The sequence below is a fragment of the Chiloscyllium plagiosum genome, chromosome 15 (assembly GCF_004010195.1).
Source record: "Chiloscyllium plagiosum isolate BGI_BamShark_2017 chromosome 15, ASM401019v2, whole genome shotgun sequence".
Taxonomy (NCBI): Eukaryota; Metazoa; Chordata; class Chondrichthyes; order Orectolobiformes; family Hemiscylliidae; genus Chiloscyllium; species Chiloscyllium plagiosum.
Window position 1 is genome coordinate 21,893,947 of NC_057724.1, and position 22,968 is coordinate 21,916,914.

The 22,968-nt window shown below is 39.5% G+C and overlaps 1 protein-coding gene across 5 annotated transcripts in view; it reads left to right on the top strand.

Moving 5' to 3' along the window:
* The window catches only part of pcdh11 (protocadherin 11), a 738,007-nt gene that overhangs the window by 632,970 nt on the left and 82,069 nt on the right, over positions 1-22,968 (top strand). For 2 of the 5 annotated variants that reach the window (XM_043704504.1, XM_043704503.1), the window contains exon 4: positions 14,408-14,509. The exons of 2 other annotated variants lie outside the window; for them this stretch is intronic. In XM_043704504.1, the coding sequence (XP_043560439.1) occupies positions 14,408-14,509 (102 nt within the window). The remainder of the gene's footprint in view (positions 1-14,407; positions 14,510-22,968) is intronic. One more of the 5 variants, XM_043704505.1, reaches the window with a different exon arrangement.

Sequence of the window (22,968 nt, forward strand, 5' to 3'; positions counted from 1 at the left end):
TGTACTCAATACTCTGACCAATAAAGGAAAGCATACCAAACGCCTTCTTCACTAACCTATCTACTTGCGACTCCAGTTTCAAGGAGCTATGAACCTGCACTCCAAGGTCTCTTTGTTCAGCAACACTCCCTAAGACTTTACCATTAAGTGTATAAGTCCTGCTAAGATTTGCTTTCCCAAAATGCAGCACCTCGCATTTATCTGAATTAAACTCCAGCTGCCATTTCGCAGCCCATTGGCCTCTCTGGACAAGATCCTGTTGTCATCTGAGATAACCCTCTTCGCTGTCCACTACACCTCCATTTTTGGTGTCATCTGCAAACTTACTAACTGTACCTCTTATGCTTGCATCCAAATCATTAATGTAAATGACAAAAAGTAGAGGACCCAACACTAATCCTTGTGGCACTCCACTGGTCACAGGCCTCCAGTCTGAAAAACAACCCTCCACCACCACCCTCTGTCTTCTACCTTTGAGCCAGTTCTGTTTCCAAATGGCAGCTCTCACTGTATTTCATGAGATCTAACAACCTTGTCGAACGCCTTTCTGAAGTCCATATAGAAATCATCTACCGCTCTGCCCTCATCAATCCTCTTTGTTATCTCCTCAAAAATCTCAATCAAGTTTGTGAGACATGATTTCCCACGCACAAAACAATGTTGTCTATCCCTAATCAGTCCTTGCCTTTCCAACAACTTATCCACCACCGACATCAGGCTCACTGGTCTATAGCACCCTCGCTTGTTCTTACCACCTTTCTTAAACAGTGGCACCACGGTAGCCAACCTCCAATCTTCCGGCACCTCACCTGTGACTATCAATGATACAAATATCTCAGCAAGGGGCTCAGTAATCACTTCTCTAGCTTCCCACAGAGCTCTAGAGTACACCTGACCAGGTCCTGGGGATTTATCCATTTTTATGCGTTTCAAGACATGCAGCACTTCCTCCTCTGTAATATGGACATTTTGCAGGATGTCACCATCTATTTCCCTACAGTCTATATCTTCGATATCCTTTTCCACAGTAAATACTGATGCAAAATGCTCAGTATCTCCCCCATTTTCTGCAGCTCCACACAAAGGCCGCCTTGCTGATCTTTGAGGGGCCCTATTCTCTCCCTAGTTGCCATTTGTCCTTAATGTATTTGTAAAAACTCTTTGGATTCCCCTTAATTCTATTTGCCAAAGCTAACTCATGTCCCCTTTTTGCCCTCCTGATTTTCCTCTTAAGTATACTCCTACTGCCTTTATACTCTTCTAAGGATTCACTCGATCTATCAAGTCTATACCTTACATATGCTTCCTTCTTTTTCTTAATCAAACCCTCAATTTCTTTAGTCATCCAGCATTCCCTATACCTACTCGCCTTTTCCTTCATCTTAACAGGAATATACTTTCTCTGGATTCTTGTTATCTCATTATCCCATTTTCTAGCCGTCCCTTTACCCGCGAATATCTGCCCCAATCAGCTTTCGAAAGTTCTTGCCTAATACGGTCAAAATTGGTCTTTCTCCAATTTAGAACTTCAACATTTAGATCTGGTCTTTCCTTTTCCATCACTATTTTAAAACTAATAGAATTATGGTCGCTGGCCCCAAAGTGCTCCCCCACTGACACCTCAGTCACCTGCAATGCCTTATTTCTCAAGAGTCGGCCAAGCTTTGCATCTTCTCTAATAGTTACATCCACATACTGAATCAGAAAATTGTCTTGTACACACTTAACAAATTCCTCTCCATCTAAGCCATTAACACTATGGCAGTCCCAGTCTATGTTTGGAAAGTTAAAATCCCCTACTATAACCACCCTATTTTTCTTACAGATAGCTGAGATCTCCTTACAAGTATGTTTCTCAATTTCCCTCTAACTATTAGTGGGTGTATAATACAATCCCAATAAGGTTATCATCCGTTTCTTATTTCTCAGTTCCACCCAAATAACTTCCCTGGATGTATTTCCGGGAATATCCTCCCTCAGCACAGCTGTAAACTATCCCTTATCAAAAATGCCACTCCCCGTCCTCTCTTGCCTCCCTTTCTACCCTTCCTGTAGCCTTTGTATCCTGGAACATTAAGCTGCCAGTGCTGCTCATTCCTGAGTCATGTTTCTGTAATTGTTGTGATATCCCAGTCCCATGTTCCTAACCATGCCCTGAGTTCATCTGCCTTCCCTGTTTAGGCCCCTTGCATTGAAATAAATGCAGTTTAATTTATTAGTCCTACCTTGTCCCTGCCTGCCCTGACTGTTTGACTCTGTTCTGTTCTCAACTGTACTAGTCTCAGATTGATCTCTTTCCTCACTATCTCCCTGAGTCCCACCTTACTAGTTTAAATCCTCCAGAACAGCTCTAGCAAATCCCCCTATCAGTATATTAGTCCCCTTCCAATTTCGGTTCAATCCCTCCTTATTGTACAGGTCACTTCTACACCAAAAGAGATTCCAATGATCCAAAAATGTGAATCCTTCCCCCATATACCAGCTCCTTAGCCATGCATTCATCTGCTCTATTCTCCTATTCTCACTAGCTCTCACTAGCTCGTAGCACCGGGAGTAATCCAGATATTACTACTCTCAAGGACCTCCTTTTTAAATTTCTGCCTAACTCACTGTAATCTCCCTTCAGAATCTCAACCTCTTCCCTTCCTATGTCGTTGGTTCCAATATCGACAATGACCTCTTGCTGGCCCCTCTCCCCCATGAGAACATTCTCCATCTTGTCTGAGACAGCTTTGATCCTGGCACCAGGGAAGCAACACACCATTCTGCTTTTTTGCTGCTGGCTACAGAAACGTCTGTCTGTACCTCAAACTAGAGAATCCCCTAACACATAGATCTCTTGGAACCCGACGTACCCCTCGTTGCATTAGAGCCAGCCTCCAGACCAGAAACTTGGCTGTTCGTGCTACATTCCCCTGAGAATCCATCACCCCCTCCATTTTCCAAAACAGTGCTCTCTCTCTCCTCACCATGTGCTTCCTTTGTCTGTTCTTCTCCCTTTTAAAGCTGATGTAGTTTCGACTTTTTTTTCCAAAGTTCCAAAACAATCCAACTGCATACGGAACAGTAATTGGTGCTCCTGCAATTCGAGGAAATCACCTCCAGAACCTAAAATACCTCAAAAAAGGAACAGCTGTTACAGCCAGAAATTTTTCCCATCCTCCATCTTGGATTACCCAGAATCCTCTTTCTTTCTGCATATTACAGCATTCTGGACTCAATATTGAATGCAATCACTGCAGACTATGATCTCTGCCCTCCATTCTGTTTTTCCTTGGTCTATCTTTCTGTTCCACCTGCAGCTCCCAAACCTGAACCATCACTTCAACAGCACAAAGCCATCTCTTTGCAGTTCGAAACAAGAGTTTTACTTGACTCAAATTTTTAACACTGTTTCTTTCCATAGCTGCTGCCTGACCTTCTGAGTTTCTTCAGCACATTTTTTTAAAAAATTATTGAAGTAGATAGGGCTTGTGCCAAGATTATTGGAATAAAACATTGAACTGACTCTCCACTCCTTATTATTATTTAGTCACCATTGCTGGAAGTATGTGTGTCTGAAGGTTTGATAAGAACCTGGCTTGATGTTAATGTCTTCTTCTGTTAGTGACTCATCTGGCATGAATTATGGGTGTTTGTTCAGCAAACATATTAATGGTGTCAATTAAAATAAGTTTATACAAATGGAAGGCATTGATCAGAAGGTTACTTGAGCATATAAGAAAAGAAACATTTGTGTAACAAAATAACGAAATGCTTCCTAAGATGAGAGGTGAGTGGAGTCAAGAGATAAATAACTAGAACAGTTAACTCTGTGATTAGAGCAATTCCAATTTAAGAGTGGCTTTAGATTCTTCTTTCTTCAACTGGCTACCTAGAAAATAACATCCAGAGTGCCTGCTATTCTTGGAAACATTTCCAGAATTGATGTATCCAAATGCGGAGCAGTCCAAAAAACAGATGAAGATTATGGGTAAAAAAAACTACCTGAAGTTTAGAAAAAGGAACATGCGCTTCAGTTATTAAAAGATAATCTTAAGGAGGTTTTGTTATTCAATATAAAAATCTGCTTCATTTGAACTACAGTTTAATTCAAATTAAAATTGGTTATTTTAAGTGCTTAATCCAGAGGGATAACTTGACATTCAAATTTTTTAAAGTGCACACCATTTAGAAGCTCTGGGCTGCTGCAATTTGAATCACATGCTCAAAACCTGAGACATATTCCACTACAGAATGTTTAGAATGATTCACAAATAAAACAGGCTCACATAATCCACTCCAGGAAACCATATCACCCAAAAGATGTAATGCACTGAAAGTACATGGGAAAATTCAAAAAACGATAACTCCTTATGTGAAGATTTAATAGCTAATTATATGTCCTTTAATATCCCTTTACCTCTAATTTATTACACAAATCCAAAATTACTGTAGTTAATTGTTAAATTTTTAAAGCTACTTAAGTCCAGTTTTTATTTTACATGCCGAGCTTGTGCAGCTGTCTTCCAGGATGACATATTGATAGAATGTACCTTTGTTATTCAAATGCTATGCTTGGCATTCCCACCCTTTGCTAAGTAAAAAGCCAGATTGACGGCATGTGGAAGGTGAGACAATGAGTTAGATTCTAAACACAGATATTGATTTTGTGGTGTTTTCTAACAGGTGTAGGAACTTGCATTTATATAGTGCCTTTCACAATAATGTTATCGTCCTGAAGTTCCACACAATTCGTAAAATATGTTGTACTGTTATCATTATTGTCACAAGGAGCTATCAAGCATTCATGAAATAAATAATTAGATAATCTGAGGAATCTAGAACATTGGGTACATACTCAGAATAATGGGTTTATCATTTAGAACCAAGACTAGGATAAACATATTCACCTATTATTCTATCCTAGAGAGCTATGATATTCATTTATTGACTATATTCAGTCAGAGATCGAGTAATGTTTGGGGACCAGGGGAATTAGAGGATATGTGGACAGTGGAGAAGGTGGAATTGAGGTTCAAAATCAACCATAGACTTGGAAAATTGTGGAACAGCCTCAAAGGGCAAAATGAGCAATTCCAGTTCCTGTTTTTAATTTGGATATGTTCCTGCTTTAGTGATTGTTGCAGTCAAAGTATTGGCTCAGGTAACAGGAGAACTTCACTGATGGTTTTCTATCAGTTAAATGCAGTAGAAAGGTCTTTAATCTCATGTCTCAATCTGAGAGCTGACACCTCTAACAGTGCAAGCTTCTTGTAGTGCAACTCTGAAGTAGATTATACATTCACTGTTCTCAAATGGAGTTAAAATTCTAGCTCAGAAACAAATGCGCTACACTAAGCCAAGACCAATATTCCAGATCTGTAAGTTACTCAAAGACTCTGGAAATGTTTGTGTCAGTATACATTATACTTTCCATAAAAGCAGCAAGTTGTTAAAATTGAGAAATGTATTCCTCCTCATCAACATCTGGAAGGAAATAACATTTTTGAACAAGTGGTGGGGAAACAAATCATCATTCATTTTTAAAAAACATGATCTCGAATTGGGTATTAGGAGTAAGGGATGATTATAATTCCTGATCAGTTGGAAATCCTTCTGCAGAGAATTTGTGAAGCAGCCACTATAGTGTGTGGGGTTTTTGAGCAGAAATATCTCATCCAATAGGAATGTTAATTGGTGGCTGGAACCAGGTGGATCTTATTGACTATGAGATCCTTGATTGGGATCGTTAGCCTGGGCCAATCAGGAAGCACTGGCCTTTCTCTGGTAGCTTCTCCAAGGTCGTTATTGCCCCAGGTCCATTCCATGCTGCTGGTGTCAGAGTCTGAATTCAGAAGAACTGGACCTGGGGTAAAAACATCTCAGGAGAAGCTGGTCAGGTCCAAAGGACATAGTCGCTAAATTGGGCCTACAGCAGGTATTGAGAAAGCCAGCAAGAGAGAAAAAAATACTTGACATTATCCTCACTAATATGCAGGCTACAGATGTATTTGTCCAAGACAGTATTGATAAGAGTGTCCACTGCACAGTCCTTCTGGAGACAAAGTCCCATCTTTACATTGACAACATTCTCTACTATGTTCTGTGACGCTATCACCTTGCCCGATGGGACAGACTTTAAACAGATCTAGCAACTCAAGAATGGGCATCCACGAGGTGCAGTGAGCCAAAAACAGCAGCTGAATTATACTCCCACACAATCTGCAATCTCATGGCCTGGCATAACTCTCACTCAGCTATTAGAGTCAAGCCAAGTGATCAGCCCTAGTTCAATGGACAGTGCAGGAGGGCATGCCAGGAACAGCATCAGGCGCACCTAAAAATGAGGTGTCATTTGGTGAAGCTGCCAAACAGGATTACTTGAATGCCAAACAGCATAAGCAGAAAGTGATAGACAGAACTAAGCGATCCCATATCCAACAAACATGGTCTAAGCTCTGCAGTCTTGCCACATCCAGTTGTGAATGGTTAAAAGAGCAAAAAACAGGACAACACAGGAACAAGCCCTTCAGCCCACCAAAACAGTGCCAACATACGATGGCTTTTTAAACTAACATCTATACTGCATCCATATACCTGTAGTCAAGATGCTTTTGAAAAATTGTTGTTGTATCCATCTTCACCACTCCCTCTTGTAACGCTTTCCAGGCACTTACTGCGCTTTGTGTAAAAAGAAAACTTGCTTCTCATTTCTCATTTAAACTTACCTCTTTTTATCTTAAACCCATGTCCCTAGTAATTGACATTTCTACCCTGAGAAAAGAACTCTGAGTATCCATTCTATCTATGCCTCTCATAATTTTGGAAATGTCTATCAGGTCGTTCAAATGATGACAAACCAAGTTTGTCCAATCTCTCCTCATAGCCAGTACCCTCCAAACCGGGCAACATCCTGGTAAATCTTTTCTGTGCACTCTCCAAAGCCTCCATACCCTTCTGGTAGTGTGGTGACCAGAACGGCACCCAATATTCCAAATGTGGCCTAAACAACATTGTATATAGCTACAACATGACTTGTCAATTTTATACTCAATGTCCTGGCTGATGAATTCACATATGCTGTATGCCTTCTTGACCACTTTATCCACTTGGTTTGCCACTTTCAGAGAACTGTGGACCTGTATACATAGATCCTTCTGTATGTTGATGCTACTAAGAGTTCTGCCATTTATTGCATATTTCGCTCCTGAAGTACCTGCTCAGCATTAACCTGCTCACTGATGCCCAGTTTGGGTTCTGCCACGGTCACGCTGCTCCTCACCTTATTACAGCCTTGGCGCAAACATGGACAAAATAGTTGAATTCCAGAAGTGAGGTGAGAATAACAGCCCCTTGATATCAAAAATGCATTCACCAGAGTTTGGCAGCAAAGAGCCGTAGCAAAGTTGCAATTAAAGAGTATTAGGGGCAAATTCTCCACTGATTGGAGTCATACCTGGTGCATAAGAAGATGGTTGTCATTGTTGAAGATCTGATATCTCATCTCCAGGACAGTTCTTCAGGAGTTCCTCAGAATAGTGTTCTGGACCTAACCATCTTCAGCTACTTCATCAAAGATCTTACCTCTATCTTAAGGTCAGAAATGGGGATGTTCACCAATTGTTGCACAATGTTCAACACCATTCATATGTTCTCAGATACTGAAGCAGTCCATGTTCAAATGAAACAAGATCTGGACAATGTCCAAGCTTGGGCTGACTAGAGGCAAGTAAATTTGCAGCATACAAATGCCAGGCAAAGACCATCTTCAATAAGAGACAATCTAATCATCACCCCTTGGCATTCTGTGGTTTTACCATGACTGAACCCCTACTATCAATATTCTAGGGTTACCATGGGCAGAAACTGGACTCATTGCATAAACACTGTCTACAAGAGCAGGAATACTGCGGTGAGTAACCTACCTCTTGACTCTCCAAAGTCTGTCCACTATCTACAAGTCACACGTCAGGAGTGTGTTGGAATAGTCCACACTTGCCTGGATGGATACAGCTCCAATAACACTCCAGATGCATGACACTATCCAGGATAAAGCAGTCTGCTTGATTGGCACCACATCCACAAGCATCCACTGCTTCTATCACCCACACTCAATGGGAGCAGTGTATTCCATCTCCAAGATATAATGTATAAATTCACCAAAAATCCTTGAACAGCACCTTCCAAGTCCACAACTATTTCCATCTAGGAGGATAAGAGAGCAGATACATGGGAACACCACGATCTGCAAGTTCCCTTCTAAGTCAATCACCATCCTGACTTGGAAATATACCACCATTCTTTCAATGTCGCAGGGTCAAAATCTGGGAATTCCCTCCCTTAGGTCATAGAGGGCCTATCTACAGCATACGTTCTGCAGCACTCAAGAAGGCAGCTCACCACTACCTTCTGAAAGGCAACCAGGGACAAGCAATAAATGCTGGCCTGCAGTTGCATCCACGTCCCAAGAATGAATAAAAAAAAACACAACGGAGTATCTAGCCCAAGACATGTCTACCCATCTAAGCACTGCACAAGGCACAGTTAACAGTATAGTCTGGTCTGTGAACTGTATGTGCAAATTCTATAGATATTTGTCTGAGGCTGTTAGCTGGAGGTTACCTCCATATTAAATTAACTTCGGCAGGTCAAATTTAAATTGTGAAGTCAAGGATAAAATGATTGGAACAGATAATGCCTTTGCTGGATGTGATCTGAAATAGATACAATGAATTTAAAGCCAAAAAGAAAAAGCAGAAAATCAGCTGTTTGAAATTAAGAGATATATGGTTCAATTAAAGAAAAGAAAATGCATAGGTCTTCAGATAAAAGTAAAGTAATTTCTGCCGGACAACACCAGGTAAAACTGACTTGCAATAAAGATAACCTTGTTCAAAAGGAAACCATGAACTCTGTATGCATTCAATTTCTCAGGCTGTGAAAGCTCCATTTCTTTGCTGTGTGACCCAGCTGACCTATAAGACAGACAATAGATCTGTATCTGGTCTTGCTTTTGTTCTTTATAATTAAAACATATTGATTTTTCCACAGATATTTGTAAATTGTACTGCTGAGCAAGCTGTTGCTATCCCAGAATAAGAAAATTCAATTCAGGCAGCAACACCCAACAGTTCTGAAAGCTACTTGAAGCAGCAACTGTTGAAGGTGGAAATGAAATTCTTTTGGAAAATGAAGGAAATTATGGAGTGTCCATCACATTTACCTTAAAAATTGGAATTCTAGCCACCTTTGTCATTCAAGATCATGACTGAAATAACTTCTCCAAACTGAATCTTGTTCATTTTTGATGAATTTCTTTTTTCTTTTTATCTCTATGGAGTTCATGGTCCTAGAAATGTGTGTTATCATGCCATTTTTAAGCTCAAAACAGATGCTGAGCATTCAATTCAGCAAATGACATATATACATGTTTAATTCACACTTAAAGTATGCTAACTATCATACTGAATTGAGCTGTTCCAATGATCCCAGCGGCTTATTGAACAATATTTAAGCAAGGTCCTTCATGTGTTGAAAAGTTCCTTTTATAACTTGATGATCAAAGGGAATAGCAGCACTAGATGGAGAAACCACACCCACAGCAAGTCATCAGAATGCACCTTCCTGCTAACTCCACTGAGGAGTACTGTCTCAGGTAGCTTTGCTTCATAAATGTAGTTGCCAGCAAGCTGTGGAATCTATTGTAAGCACAACTCAATACTTAAACTAGCGAATGGACAACAGTGAATGTGATTGCCAATGTCAACGTGTCCTTTAACCTCTATGTGATGTGTCCCTATCAGGCTCCAGCAAGTTGTATTGAAGGCATCATCGAGATTGTTCACCTCTTGTAAGGGAGTGTCATCAAGATTCTCAATGCAAAGAGTAGCAACCTCTCGTTTACGGACAGGACAAAGCATAATAAAAGAATGTTATACTTGACTCGCATTGCTGATTTCATCAAGGTCTGCTATCAAACTGCACAAACTGCTATCTTGTTGCTGTGCAGATTCCCCTCCTCCAGTCTGCCAAATTTCCCAACATGAAATATCGCATTCCTTCAATCTTGCTGTTGACTATCTTCAGTGCATCATGCAGAAATGTGTCTAGTGTCCTAGTAGCAGTCCTGATGTAGTATTCCTCATCTCAGTCCTGTATGTAACATCCGTCTCAAGTCAAGGTGCTGATGAGTGATGTGATAGGCTTCTCTCTGTGATGGGGCTAGCTCACAATAACAACCATCTTGCTCCTAAGCATCTATCGTTAAGCTGAAGCAATGCTTCTGCAGACCAAACTCTTTAGGATCAGCTTTTCACAATAGTCCAAAGTATGCATCCAGATTTTTGGTCATCTGAAGTATGCTTCATAACTTTGTCATCATGATAAGATAAGACAATAAGAATTATAAGAGGAGGAGGGATAGCATAAACAGGAGAAAAAACAGAAAAGGCATTGATTATCAGTGTTACCAGATCCCTACACTGTCTGCAAACAATACATAAAAAAGTACTTCCTGTGATTCTATTTTCCAATTCCTGATACCCTAATGATCTTACAGTTCTTATCCCAACCATGTTCATGACCAGCATCTGATTACCTTTGTTGAGTCCAGTGATATGTTTTTTTCATCACTTCACTATCACTCAAACAATCAAACCAAAATGCAGAGTAAAAATAGATTTGTCAAATCATTCAATTCTATCTGCGTTCATTGGTTCATTCATAGAAATAATAACGAATCATGCTTTGCAACCCATTAGTTTTTAACTTCAGCACTGATTTCCTCATGTTCCTCCATAAATTTCCACTACAGTTACAACTTGATGGATGACTGCTGATCAACCATTGAGAGAGGTCTGCTGAGCTTGGTAGATAAGCTCAAGCATCTCTGGATCATGAAGATGTATTTGTAGTCTGCACCATCCATGAATGCAATCTGTGGCACTCACAACTATATGGAGAAATAGGTGGTGAGAGAACAAGCTAATGCCATTTTCCATGACATCATTCCAGCATTCCTATGGTTAGGTGCCATTAATGTTTTACATTTATACATATAGTTTTCCTTTAATGAAAAAGAATACAGGCACCATCACAGAGTCATGAGAAAGATATTATAGGTTGAGATTAATAAAACACTTTAATGGCTTCAAGACATTCTGAACATGCTAGAGCCAGTGTCCACTCTAAGCTGTGGTCATGTAGTTCCTTGGAGATCCCATGAAACTCAATTGCCTTACGCATTGGCTTTCATTTACAGAAACTGCTGACCTGCACGCTGACGTCCATGGGCAGGAAAACAAACATTAGAGGGAATGTTGGTTAGAACCTAAGGACGCTTCTGACATGTAGACATTGTTGTAATAGAGATAAATGGAAATCCAATTTGGAACATAGCAAGGCCTCAAAAACAGCATCACGATAATGACAATTGCCATTGATTAAAATAATATTGTTTGAATGATGAATATCAAATTGGGCCTCAGGAAACGTCTCTACACTTTTGATAACGCAGTGGACTATTTTGCATCTCACGGAGAGGGCAGGCATATTCCCAAGTATTTCGTCTTATTTGTCATTGTACATTGTTATGTTCAAGGGCATGCAAAATTTCCAAGATGCTCATAATGTTTTCAGGCTAGATTTTTTGGACTGTGGACTTGAGGTTAGAAACTGAGCAGGGCAGAACAATTTGGGGAGTTCGGCTCAAGGATCTGGAAACCAGCTCCTCCATGCCCCAGCAATGGGACAGTGGGCACTAAATTAATGCCCCCAATCTACAAACAATTCCTCCAGAGGGATTTCTCCTCTGATTTAAATGACGTTATCAGTTTGGATTCTCATTAGTTTGCAATTTTATGAATAGCTCCAAGTGTGCCTCCGTGTTGAAGAACTGCAGTAATCCAACACTTGCATCAGCAAAGGCCACTGGCATGGTTAGGTTTGCCAAGGCTCCAGAGGTACGAGTCCTCTGATTGGGTCAAAAGCATTGAGACCCTGCCCACAGTCCTGAATAGATGGTGAACACAGACTTGGCCACTTAAGAGGTCAACTCAAGATAAGTTGTGCCAATAGGTACACTGCCAACAAGTCATAGGACCCCTCTTTGTTCCCAATGCTAGTGTCCCAAACTCTAGCCTATGATTTCAAGGACCTTCATGATTTCTCTGGGCTTTTCTTTTTATTAGACTTATGCTTACTCCCTCAGGGCAGCTTGCAAAAAACTGCATGAAAGTTCTACCCTAAAAAGATGACCATTGTCCTTTCATTAATATACTCTTTAAAAAAATATTGCTGATGCTTGCCTTCGTGAAAAGAATTGCTCACTTACAGTTGTATCTTTTTCCTTCAATCCTCTTTGTGTAATTTTATTTTTTGGAATGTTGTCTTGCCTGTTGCAAGCTGAAGATACTGAAAAAAAAAACTCCGTAAGAACTGCGGATGTTATAAATCAGAAACAAAAACAAGTTTCTGGAAAAGCTCAGCAGGTCTGGCAACACCTGTGGAGAGAAATCAGAGTTAACATTTTGAGTCGAGAATTGAGGATACTGACTGTTGGCTACTCACCCCAACAAATCTTTCTTTTTCATGATAAAAGACATGAACGGCTGGGAGGAGGGCAAGGGCAGCCTCCTGTGTGGTCCTATCTACATCTACCCTTTCATAGATGCATCTTCAAGCATGGAAACTGCGAAAGAATTCTCCTTTTCTTCGATTTGTAACAGTGTTTTGACACTTATTGTAATATGCCTCTGCTTCTATGATAGAGATCAGTCAGAGTGTCATAATTGGGATTCTTTTTACTCTTGCACCATATTAGGACAGTGAACAAATGATTCAATAGAGGAGCTATCTTTTTAACCCCATCTGATTTATGTCCACTACTTCTCTCCTATTTCTTTTGCCCTCCTTTTGTCCTGCTTTTTCTCAACACTGAAGGATAGTTGTTCAAACGTTCTCATAGATTTGCTTTATCAAATGATTTTTTTCCTGAAAATTATACATATCTAAGGCCAATGGAAATCTCATATTTTGGGTAAATAGAACAGATATTTGCGTATTTCTGTGCAGTTAATTGTCAAATTCCAACATTCATTTTGTAAATCTCTCAGGTTTTATATGGTACAAGTAATATGGGTTAATATTGAAGAATGGCAATATGATTTACAGAGATAATGCAAAGCAATCATTTACAGGATTGGTCCTTGAAGATAGCTGGAGATAACTGTTGTCAGCAAAATTATAAGGTGGCCTATGATTAGTGACAAAGTATTGTGATTGGCTTTAGAATATGAGATGACTCTTGAAAGGATACATTAATTAAGAATACCAGATGATCAATCATACCAAGGTAAAACAGGGAATCAGTTTTTATTGGAAATATACACTTTCCTGCTCATAGATTTTTGCATTTATGCTAACAATATATATTCCATTCAGGAAATTAATAGACCTTCTAAAGATATAATTAAATCCAAACTTTGAAAATCCTCAATATCTATAACACAAGTATAAGAATGTTCATTTCTTTTGTAATTTATTATTTCACAAGATGTGGGCAGTGCTGGTTAGCCAGCATTTATCACCCATCCTTGACTGCCCTTGAGGCGATGCATAGCAGTCTTTTTGAAATCTTGCTGTCCATGTGGTGTACATATAACCACAACGTTGCTGTGAAGGGTGCTCCAGGATTTTGACCCAGATATAGTGAACGGGCAATGTTATAGCGCCAAGTCAGGATTGAGTGCGGTTTGGAGGATGATGCACAACTTTATTTGAAACTTTAACACCCTCACTAGAATAACTCTGTATTCCATGAATGACTGTGCTGGCAAGTGACTTTTATTAACAATATCACAAGGGACACATTAGTATTTAAAATGTACGATGCTTTAGTCTGCCACAAACAATGGAACATAATTATATAATTAAAATAGTGCAGTATATTTTTCCTGTTGAAATGCAGATAATGTATCCATTCTGTAAAGATCCATATTCTGTTTAACTTGGCATTGACTCAGTTTTTCATCTACTTTCTATTAATGTCAATATAATATAAGGGTAAGATGTGAATTTGCTGGTGTGAAACAGGCCCCTCTGTCAATGAACATATCCTCTTTGTGATTTACAATCCATGTTTGGACTCCAGATTTTGTAATGGTGAAAACTGTTAAGAAATTTATTCCTTCTCTAGCTTTCAATTAGATTAACGAGAAATGTAACCACTAAACATCAGCAGTCATTCTAGTAACATTATTTTGCTTTATCGCTAATGGGAAGTGAGTGCTGTCTTTCACGGATAGTCATGCGCTCACACTCTGATGGCCTGCTGTTCAGATGGGCCTGTAGTCTCACCCTGCATACTATGCGTAATGTTGCAGATTGTTATTACAATTCTCAGTATTTGTATTATTGTTATTATTAGGGGGTATGTGTATCTCTGAAAGTTCATTTCGTTGTCCTGGTTCCACAGAACATCGCAACGTCCACCTGAATGTGGAATCAAACGTGAACCCTCCTATAAGGGGTATGTATGATGTCATTCCTGTGCACGTACTTATCATTGGTATCATTTCTGACAGTATCAGGTAACAGTGATTAAACCAAGGGATCAGAAATCTCATGGAAAATAAACATGATTACTTTCGCTCAAAATTGTGTACTTGAATTAGAATTGCAATGAAACATAAATTTCTATAAGCTATTAAATTGATTAGAATAGTGAACTGGAATTCTATGATTGAACTATTTTGTTTGTCATACGTGACTCATGATACTTTTGCATGTATTTCATTGGGAATATGTGTGATCGAAAGAACTGTTGGAACTTAATTTTAAAATCTAATTCTTTCATCCAACAAAAAATACTATCTCTTTATGACAAATATGTATGTATGCTTTTTAATTGGTACGAGCATTTTAGATGCATCAAATCTTTGTCAACTGGTCTGATAGTCTGCCTGCCTTTTAAAAATGAAAGTCTGTACCTATTTTGTTTTGTGACTGAATTCACTGTTCCATGAGAGACATTTGCAATCAAGTCAGCTGAACTAGTTTGAACGATGGTGAAATCGCAAAATAAAAAAAAAGTGAAAATGAGCTGCAGTCTACCAGACTGAAGCTTTGTCATGTATGTTGACTGATGTGCCTTAACACCTTCTGGTTTGAACCAGAGTAGTGTGTCAGTGAACAGTGCCCCCGCTCTTCTCATTAAATGTCACTGTCAGTTTATCGGAGCCGCTTGTATGAAATGGAAATTTATTATGCTGGAGCTGTCACGCTGTATATCTTTCTGCATCCTACTGCATTTAGAAGGAGGTTTCTATGACATTTTGATTGTAGTTGGAATTGTTTTCTTCAGTTTGCTTTTACTTTGTACAATATGTTGTGTCCTTTCTCACTGACAGCACTGGAGGAAAACCTCTTGTGCCTGCTGTTTCCATGTTAACATGTCAACAAATGAGTTTACTGTCTTAAAGTGCCCCTAACCCCCTTGAGCAGTAAAGCCCTTCATTTATTGCATTGCTCTTGTTTTTCTATTGCCAGTGTTTCGATTGGTCTAGTCTATGCTTCTTAATATAGATGTTCCAGTCAACGTGTCATTGACTATCTCCTCTTCTGCTATGTTAAAAATTACAATGAACAATGGCCATGCAGATTCCCTTTCTCACTAGATTTTGAGTAATTCTTTTGATTTAATGGCAGTCATATAATATTTAATTACCAAGTACCATTTGTTAATTGAAATTAACAAGAAGCAAAATATTATTGTAGAAGAGATCAGAGTAAAGTAAACCCATCTGTCATTGCATTCCAGCAATATCATCTGTCTTATCAACTGTATGATCTTTGCCACAGAAGGTCATAGGCTCATGTTATAATTGGAACACTTAAACTAGCTTTCACTCCACAGGAGCTGCCAGACCTGCTGAGTTTCTCCAGCAATTTCAGTTTTTGTTTCAGATTTCCAACACCCCCAGTTATTTGTTTTATATTACCAGCTTCCTTGGTACCAGATATGACTCCAACCAGTTGAAAGGTCCCCCCTTTAGCCCTATTGATTCCAGTTTGGCTAGGGCTCCTTAATGCCACAGTTGATCAAATGTGGCATTGATGTCAAGGACAGTCACTCTCACCTAATCTCTGAAATTCAGGTCTTTTGTCCATGTTTGATCTCAGACTGTAATGAGGTCAAAAACTAAGTGCAATCCAAACCTAATGGAACCCAAACAGAATTTCAGTGAGAAGACTATTATTAAACAAGTGCTGCTTGATGGGTCTGCTGATGACACCTTCCATCACCCTTACTGATGATCGATAGTAGACTGAGTTGGATTTAAGCTGCTTTTTGTGTGCGGGACATATCTTGTTCACAGTGTTGGGTAGATGCCACTATTGAAGATGTAATGGTACAGCTTGGCTCAAGTTCTTGCCAATATGGCACGTTCTGGAATACAACTGTCCAGAGCGATGGTCAGAAAGTTGACAGGGCCAATAGCCTTTGCAATATCCAGTATCTTCAGCCATTTCTTGATATCACATGGAGTAAATTGAGTTGGCTGAAGGTTGTCATCTGTGATCATGGGGATTGCTGGAGGCCACTGAAATAGATCATGCACTCAGCACTTCTGGCTGAAGCTTGTTGGAAATGCTTCAGCTTTCTCTTTTCCATTGGGTTCTCCCATCACTGAGGATGGGAATATTTGTGGAGCCTCCTCCTCTGGTGAATTGTTTTATTGTCCGCCATCATTCAAAACTAGATGTGACAGAACTTAAATCTGATTTTTTGTTTGTGAAATTGCTTATTTCTATCACTTGCTGCTTCAGCTACTTGCCACCAAGTAATTCTGATATTTTGTAGGTTCAACATGTTGACATTGCATTTTTACAGGTACCTAGTGCTGCTCCTGACCTGCTCTCCTGCACTCTTCATTGAACCAGGGTTGGTTGCTTGGCTTGATGACAGTGGTAGCCTGGGAGATATGCTGGGGTATGACAATACAGATTGTGTTGCAGTATGATTTAGCTGCTGCTGATGGCCTCATAGATGTCCAGCCTTAAGTTTAGATTTGTTCGAAGATTATCCCATTCAGCATGGTGATAGTCACACAACATAAGGAGGGTATTCTCAAGGTGTCTCCACAGAGATGGTACAATGGTCACTTTTGCCAATACTTGAAAGTGTGGTGCTGGAAAAGCACAGCAGGTCAGGCATCATCCGAGGAACAGGACAGTTGACATTTCGAGCATAAGCTCTTCATCAGGAATAGCTTTTGACCAAAATGTAGATTCTCCTGCTCCTCAGATGCTGCCTGACCTCCTGTGCTTTTCCAGCACCACACACTTGATTCTGGTCTCCAGCATCTGCAGTCGTCACTTCCTCCCACTCTTGCCAATATGGCCATGAACAGATGAATCTTTGGCAGGCTGATTGGTGAGGATGAGGTTTTTCCCTCTTGTTGGTATCCTCATTCCTGCTGCAGACCCGGTCTACCAGATTTTAGGATTTGATTAGCTCGATCCTTAATAGTATTATTGAGCCACTCTTGTTGATGGTCATTCAAGTCCTCTACCCAAAATAGATTCTGCTCCTACATTAACTCCTTACCAATACCTCTGCTGGATCTGCCCTTCCAATTGGGATAGGACAAACCCAGAGATTGTGATGGTGTTGTCTGGAACATTGTGAGTGAGATTTGATTTGGTGAGAGTGATAATGTCAGGCTGTTGCTTGATTAGACTGTGAGACAGCATCTCCAACCTTGGCATTAGCCCCAGGTATTAGGAAGGAGGACTCTGCAGGGTTTTATAGGATTGTGTTAGCCATTGTTATTTCTGGTACCTCAGCTGATGCTAGTTAGTCCATCTGGTTTCATTCTCTTTTTCTTTTCTAGTAATTAGTACAACTAAATGGCTTACTTGGCCATTTCAGAGAGAAGATAACAGTCAAGAACAATACTTGGAGTCACATTTAGGCCAGACAGGAAAAGACATTAGATTTCCTTCCCTAAAGTATGTTAGTGAACCAAACATTTATTTGACTGCAATTGACAATTGTTCATGGTTTTCATTAGACTTTTAATTCTATCATCTGCATTGGTGGGTTAGAGCCCAAATCCAGATCTTATTGGAGTCTCTGGATTACAAATCTAGTGACAATACCATTAGACCATTGTTACCCCTTTATTTGGTTGATGCCCATATGCAGAGCATTTGTCGATGGGCTGCTGGTTGGTGCTGTAGGTTTGGAATTGACGAAGCATGATGGTGTATAGCAACGTGTCCATCCTCTTGACTGATAACAGCCAACATAGATGACAAGCTGCCTGGCTTTGTGACTGCACTAAGGAGAAAGGCAATACAGAAATACTGTGTGCCTTTAAGATCTGGCTAAGGGACAAAAGTGCAGAAAGGCAAGGTAAGGCAGGGATACCGTGAGCATTCAAGAAGATGCAAAGTAAGTTTGTACTAAGTGAGTGAGTGAGTAGCCCTGAGATGCAGCCTAGTTCAATCCATGAGCTTGTTGTCTGATCCAATGTGCAAAGTTCCCTTGCAATAACAATCCAATAAGAGGTGCCAGAGCATGCCAAAATGCGATATTGACATACAGAAGCATACTGTAAATGGATACAAGATGTACTAGGATGATACTGTGAGGCTTGCATATGCAAAGTGCCAATGCCTATAGATGTGGGTGTATGCAGTCACAACCCCTGGAATATGCACTACCATGTTGATCTCAGGTATCTAAGATTAAAGTCCAGAGGAACAAGCACTGAGCTGGAGTCATCAGGTACCCATTCAGATTTTCATGTCAGGAATTCTCAACAACCAGTTTCTGTCTGGCAAGTGGGAGAATTGAGGTCGTGCAAATTAATGAGGTGAGATTAGATAGTAACAATGACAGGGATGTTAATGATTGATAATTCATTTTGATAGGCCTCTTGCCACTCACTAGCAAGAATCTGACTTCAACATTCCAAGACTTGGTTCGATATATGAACATTTTGGTTTCAAAATCGAGAAGGGCATGGGCCAGACATCTCAACCAATCTTCCTCAAATGGGGTCCATTTAGTTCAGGAGCTATAAGTATTCCACCCATTTTCACAATCATTTAAAGGAACAAGTGATATTTCCAACCCTTTGACTAACATATTCCAAATCTCAACTGTGGTTAGGAGGGAAAAGCTACATTTTACCATAATGTATCAAAATTTACTTACAAATTATTTCCTCAAAAAACACTATCTTGTGAAATTATCGGTTTCAAATTCTCTTTAATTACAATGTTATAATAAACTCTCAATTTTTCTATATAATTTCATCTCTGGAACTATCAGCCAGCAAGTCTGACTCTGACCATTTATTGCTCTTAAATTAGGAATCCATGATCCTAATCCAAAAAAAAAATTCTGATCAAGATCATGCAGAAGCGTGGTTATAAGAATGATCAGATTTCAAATTTAATATTCAAACCAAAGGACAGAGATAGTTCAACATGAAACTGTTTGGTGGAAAATTAAATTTCTATACATAACATAATAAATGATTTGTCTTATTACCGAGTTAATCATGCATCAATGTCAATGTTCACTAATTAATAATAACTGCAGACTATTTGATTTCAAAATTTATTGAAAACCAGTAGAAAATTGATATAGAATGATCTAAGGTATTGAGCACTTTTTAACGTCAAAATTAGAGTACCATAAAAATAAGAGCAACGATATCTCCAGGAGCTTTTTCACCTTCCTCAGCAATCAAATCAGAACATTTAATTGCACCCAGTTTTCAAATCCAATCACTGCAATGAAAAGCTAATCTACCAATATAACATGGGTTTGGAACTTAATCAATTAAAATAACTGTCCCATGGAAACCCAAGCAAGGACTAATTCAGCTTCTGATCGGGACTCAATTTTCAAGAATGTCTAGTTTACCCTCCCTGGTATGTCAATTTGCTTAGATAGCCAGGTTTGACAAGTCACTTGAATGAATTGGAGCTCCCCACTTTGCCTCGGGCTTTGGTTCTTCATATATCTCATTATATTTTGTTTGACCTCAAAAATATTGACATTTGGGGGTTTGTACAACTACTACTACTACTAATCCCCAAATGTCAATATTTTGAGGTCAAACAAAATATAATGAGATATGATGAAGAACCAAAGCCTGAAGCAAAGTGGGGAGCTCCAATTCATTCAAGTGGTGTCAGTGGGTGACAACTGAGCTGGTGACCAAAACAATCATTCCAACTAATTTAATAGAATTGCACATAAACTTGAAGCAAAGAAACAACCCATCTAGCCTAACAGGTCTGTGTTGGTGTTTGTGCTCCACATTAGCATCCCCTCACTTTACCTTTGGTCTGATGCTGTGCAGAGAATAATGGTTGTGGGGCAATACGCACAGTATGAGGTCCACACTTAACCTAGTTAATTGAAATTGTGGTTTTATGCTAATCCTAAAGACATCCATGGAATGGAAGATGTCATTCTATAGTAGTCTTGAAAAATTCTCATTTGAATCTTACCTTTTCTTTCACAATTGGCTTACACTGTTTTGTGTAATTCATGCTCATTTCCCATGTTTTCATTGATTCAGGTAGTGCAATTTGAAATTAATATTACTTTAAAAATTGCCAAAATTATTGCTTGCCCATGATTTCTGAAATCTTCCTATTTTCATTGCTTAAGTTAATAGATAGAATTAGAACAAATTATTATTTAAAAATTCCAAATTGGCTGTTATTATAGAGTGTGAGTATGCCATAACAAAACTTTACACCATTAAATGCAATTACCAGTTAGTTTGTCGGTCTATATAGACTATTTAATAGGTCTTTTAAAACACAAATTTCTAAAATATTAATGAATTAAATCAGTATGTGGCAGGATGCTGCAGTGTATTAGCTTGGCAATATTCTATGCCACAGACTGTATTGACTGGAGCAAGCATTGTCCATAGGGCAAGTTCATAATCTGTACTCTGTTAGCAAACAAAGTGCCAATTAAAGTCGACAATCAGGCATTTTGCCATTGGAAGGGATTGAGAATTGGAGGATAATAGAGAAAGATGCCTTTGCAATCCCTCTCAATGTGGCATTAGCATTGGCAGCCAGTCATAGAATGATAGAGTTCACATCCTGCTCATGGTGCCTGTTAGTTTTTTCTTTGAAATAGCTATCAACTAATCCCATTCTTTTAATTCTCTAATAGCTTGACAAATATTTTCTTTTCAGCCAAATATTAAATTCTCTTTGGAAAGTTTTCAATAAATAACTTGTGTCATCCCAAGAGTTCAAGCCTAAAGAAGGAAGACAATATTTCCATGAAAAGCTTTTACAAAACTTTAGAACTGATTCTCTGATTTCACACCCCTGAAAGCCCCCATCCCTTTGCTTTTGCCACTTTGCCATTAGGAGCTGTGTCTTCAGTAGTCAAGGCTTAAATTATGAAATTCTTCATCTTAATCTCTGTGGCTCTCCATCTCTCTCTTACACATCACATCCTTTTTGAAAAAGGAGAGGGATATACCCAGCAATGTGTCTTGGTTGCTGACTGGATAGTCAGTGAGAGCTGTGTCACCTTTTTCCAAGAATGCTTGTGCATCAAGTGTTACTTAGGCTCTTGACAGGTCAGTGATGGGCCTTTCACATGATCAAGGATCCCAGGACCAGACAACCTACTCACGAAGAGATACAGGCCATTCAGAGACCAGCTCTTTTATTATACAACAGCTCTGGGGCACTGGTGTCTGCTGTCAGTGCTACACTCACCTGAACCCTCAGGTGATCATTGGGTCTTATGCCATTTGTGAGTGGTGTGGGAGGGTGTTGGCAGCTAATAGTTGTCAGTGGGTACCATATTGTGTACATGACTTTCAAAACACATTTTTCATAAGTGTCATAAAATGGACATAATAGCAAAATTTGGCCCAAGGTTTTTACAGGGTATTGTTTGTATGAGACCAAAAGCAGAGCCGGAAATGCAAAAACAAAAGATGAAATTCAAAGTAGGATGGAAAATACAGGATATACTAAGCATGTCAGGCATCATGGATTGGGGTGGGGCAGGGCAGAAAGGGAGTTGTTCTTCAATGTCAGGCTCTCAATCTCTGATTGAGGTATTCAGCGTTGGGAAGTGGTGGGACTTGCTGAAAGGCACCATCCTGGTTTTGCTTCCAAATCCTCAAAGCCCTCAAAACCAACACCTTTCCTCTTCTCAATGGTCCAGGTGTCCAGCAGCAATCCTTGGAGTAGGCTTTGGAGCATCAAAGTATAGTCATCAAAGCCAATGGACATCATTGCCAGTAATGCTACCAGTACTAAAGAGTTCCTTGCCTCTGATTATCTGAAAATGGACTTCCAGACCAGAAAGGGTTTAGTAGCATGTAGCCAGTTAAGTACTTGAGGGCACTTAAACTCATTGGGCCATGGAAGCAACGTGTGGTTGCCACTAGTGCAGTATCCTGTGTGTGTGTGTATATATATATGTGTATATATATATATATATATATATACACACACACATGTGTTTGTGTGTGTGTGTGTATATACACGTGTCTGTGTGTGTGTGGGGAGAGCTGTAGACGAGGGTCTTCCCCCAACTAATCACTAAATTGCCAGGTTTTCGGTCAGTGTCCTCTCATTAGCTACTTGTAAATGTTGGTAAGTGACTTTTACTTTGGTAAATTAATTTTATTTTGATCTGGAGGGAGATAACTCCTGGTGACCCTCAAGGATAGGGAATAGGCACACTGATCTTGATATATATTTAATCGCTTAGGAACTGAGTAAAGTGGATGGAAAATCAAGGATTACAGTCGAAACAAAATTCAATAATGAAGTCAATGAAGAGGATAAAAGTGGGAAGAGGACATAAACAGCCTATGAAATGGACAAGCACTTGACAGAGGAAATGTAGGGCAGAGAAATGCAAGTGCTAAGTATTGGTAGGAAGAATGTGGAGAGGTAATACAAGGT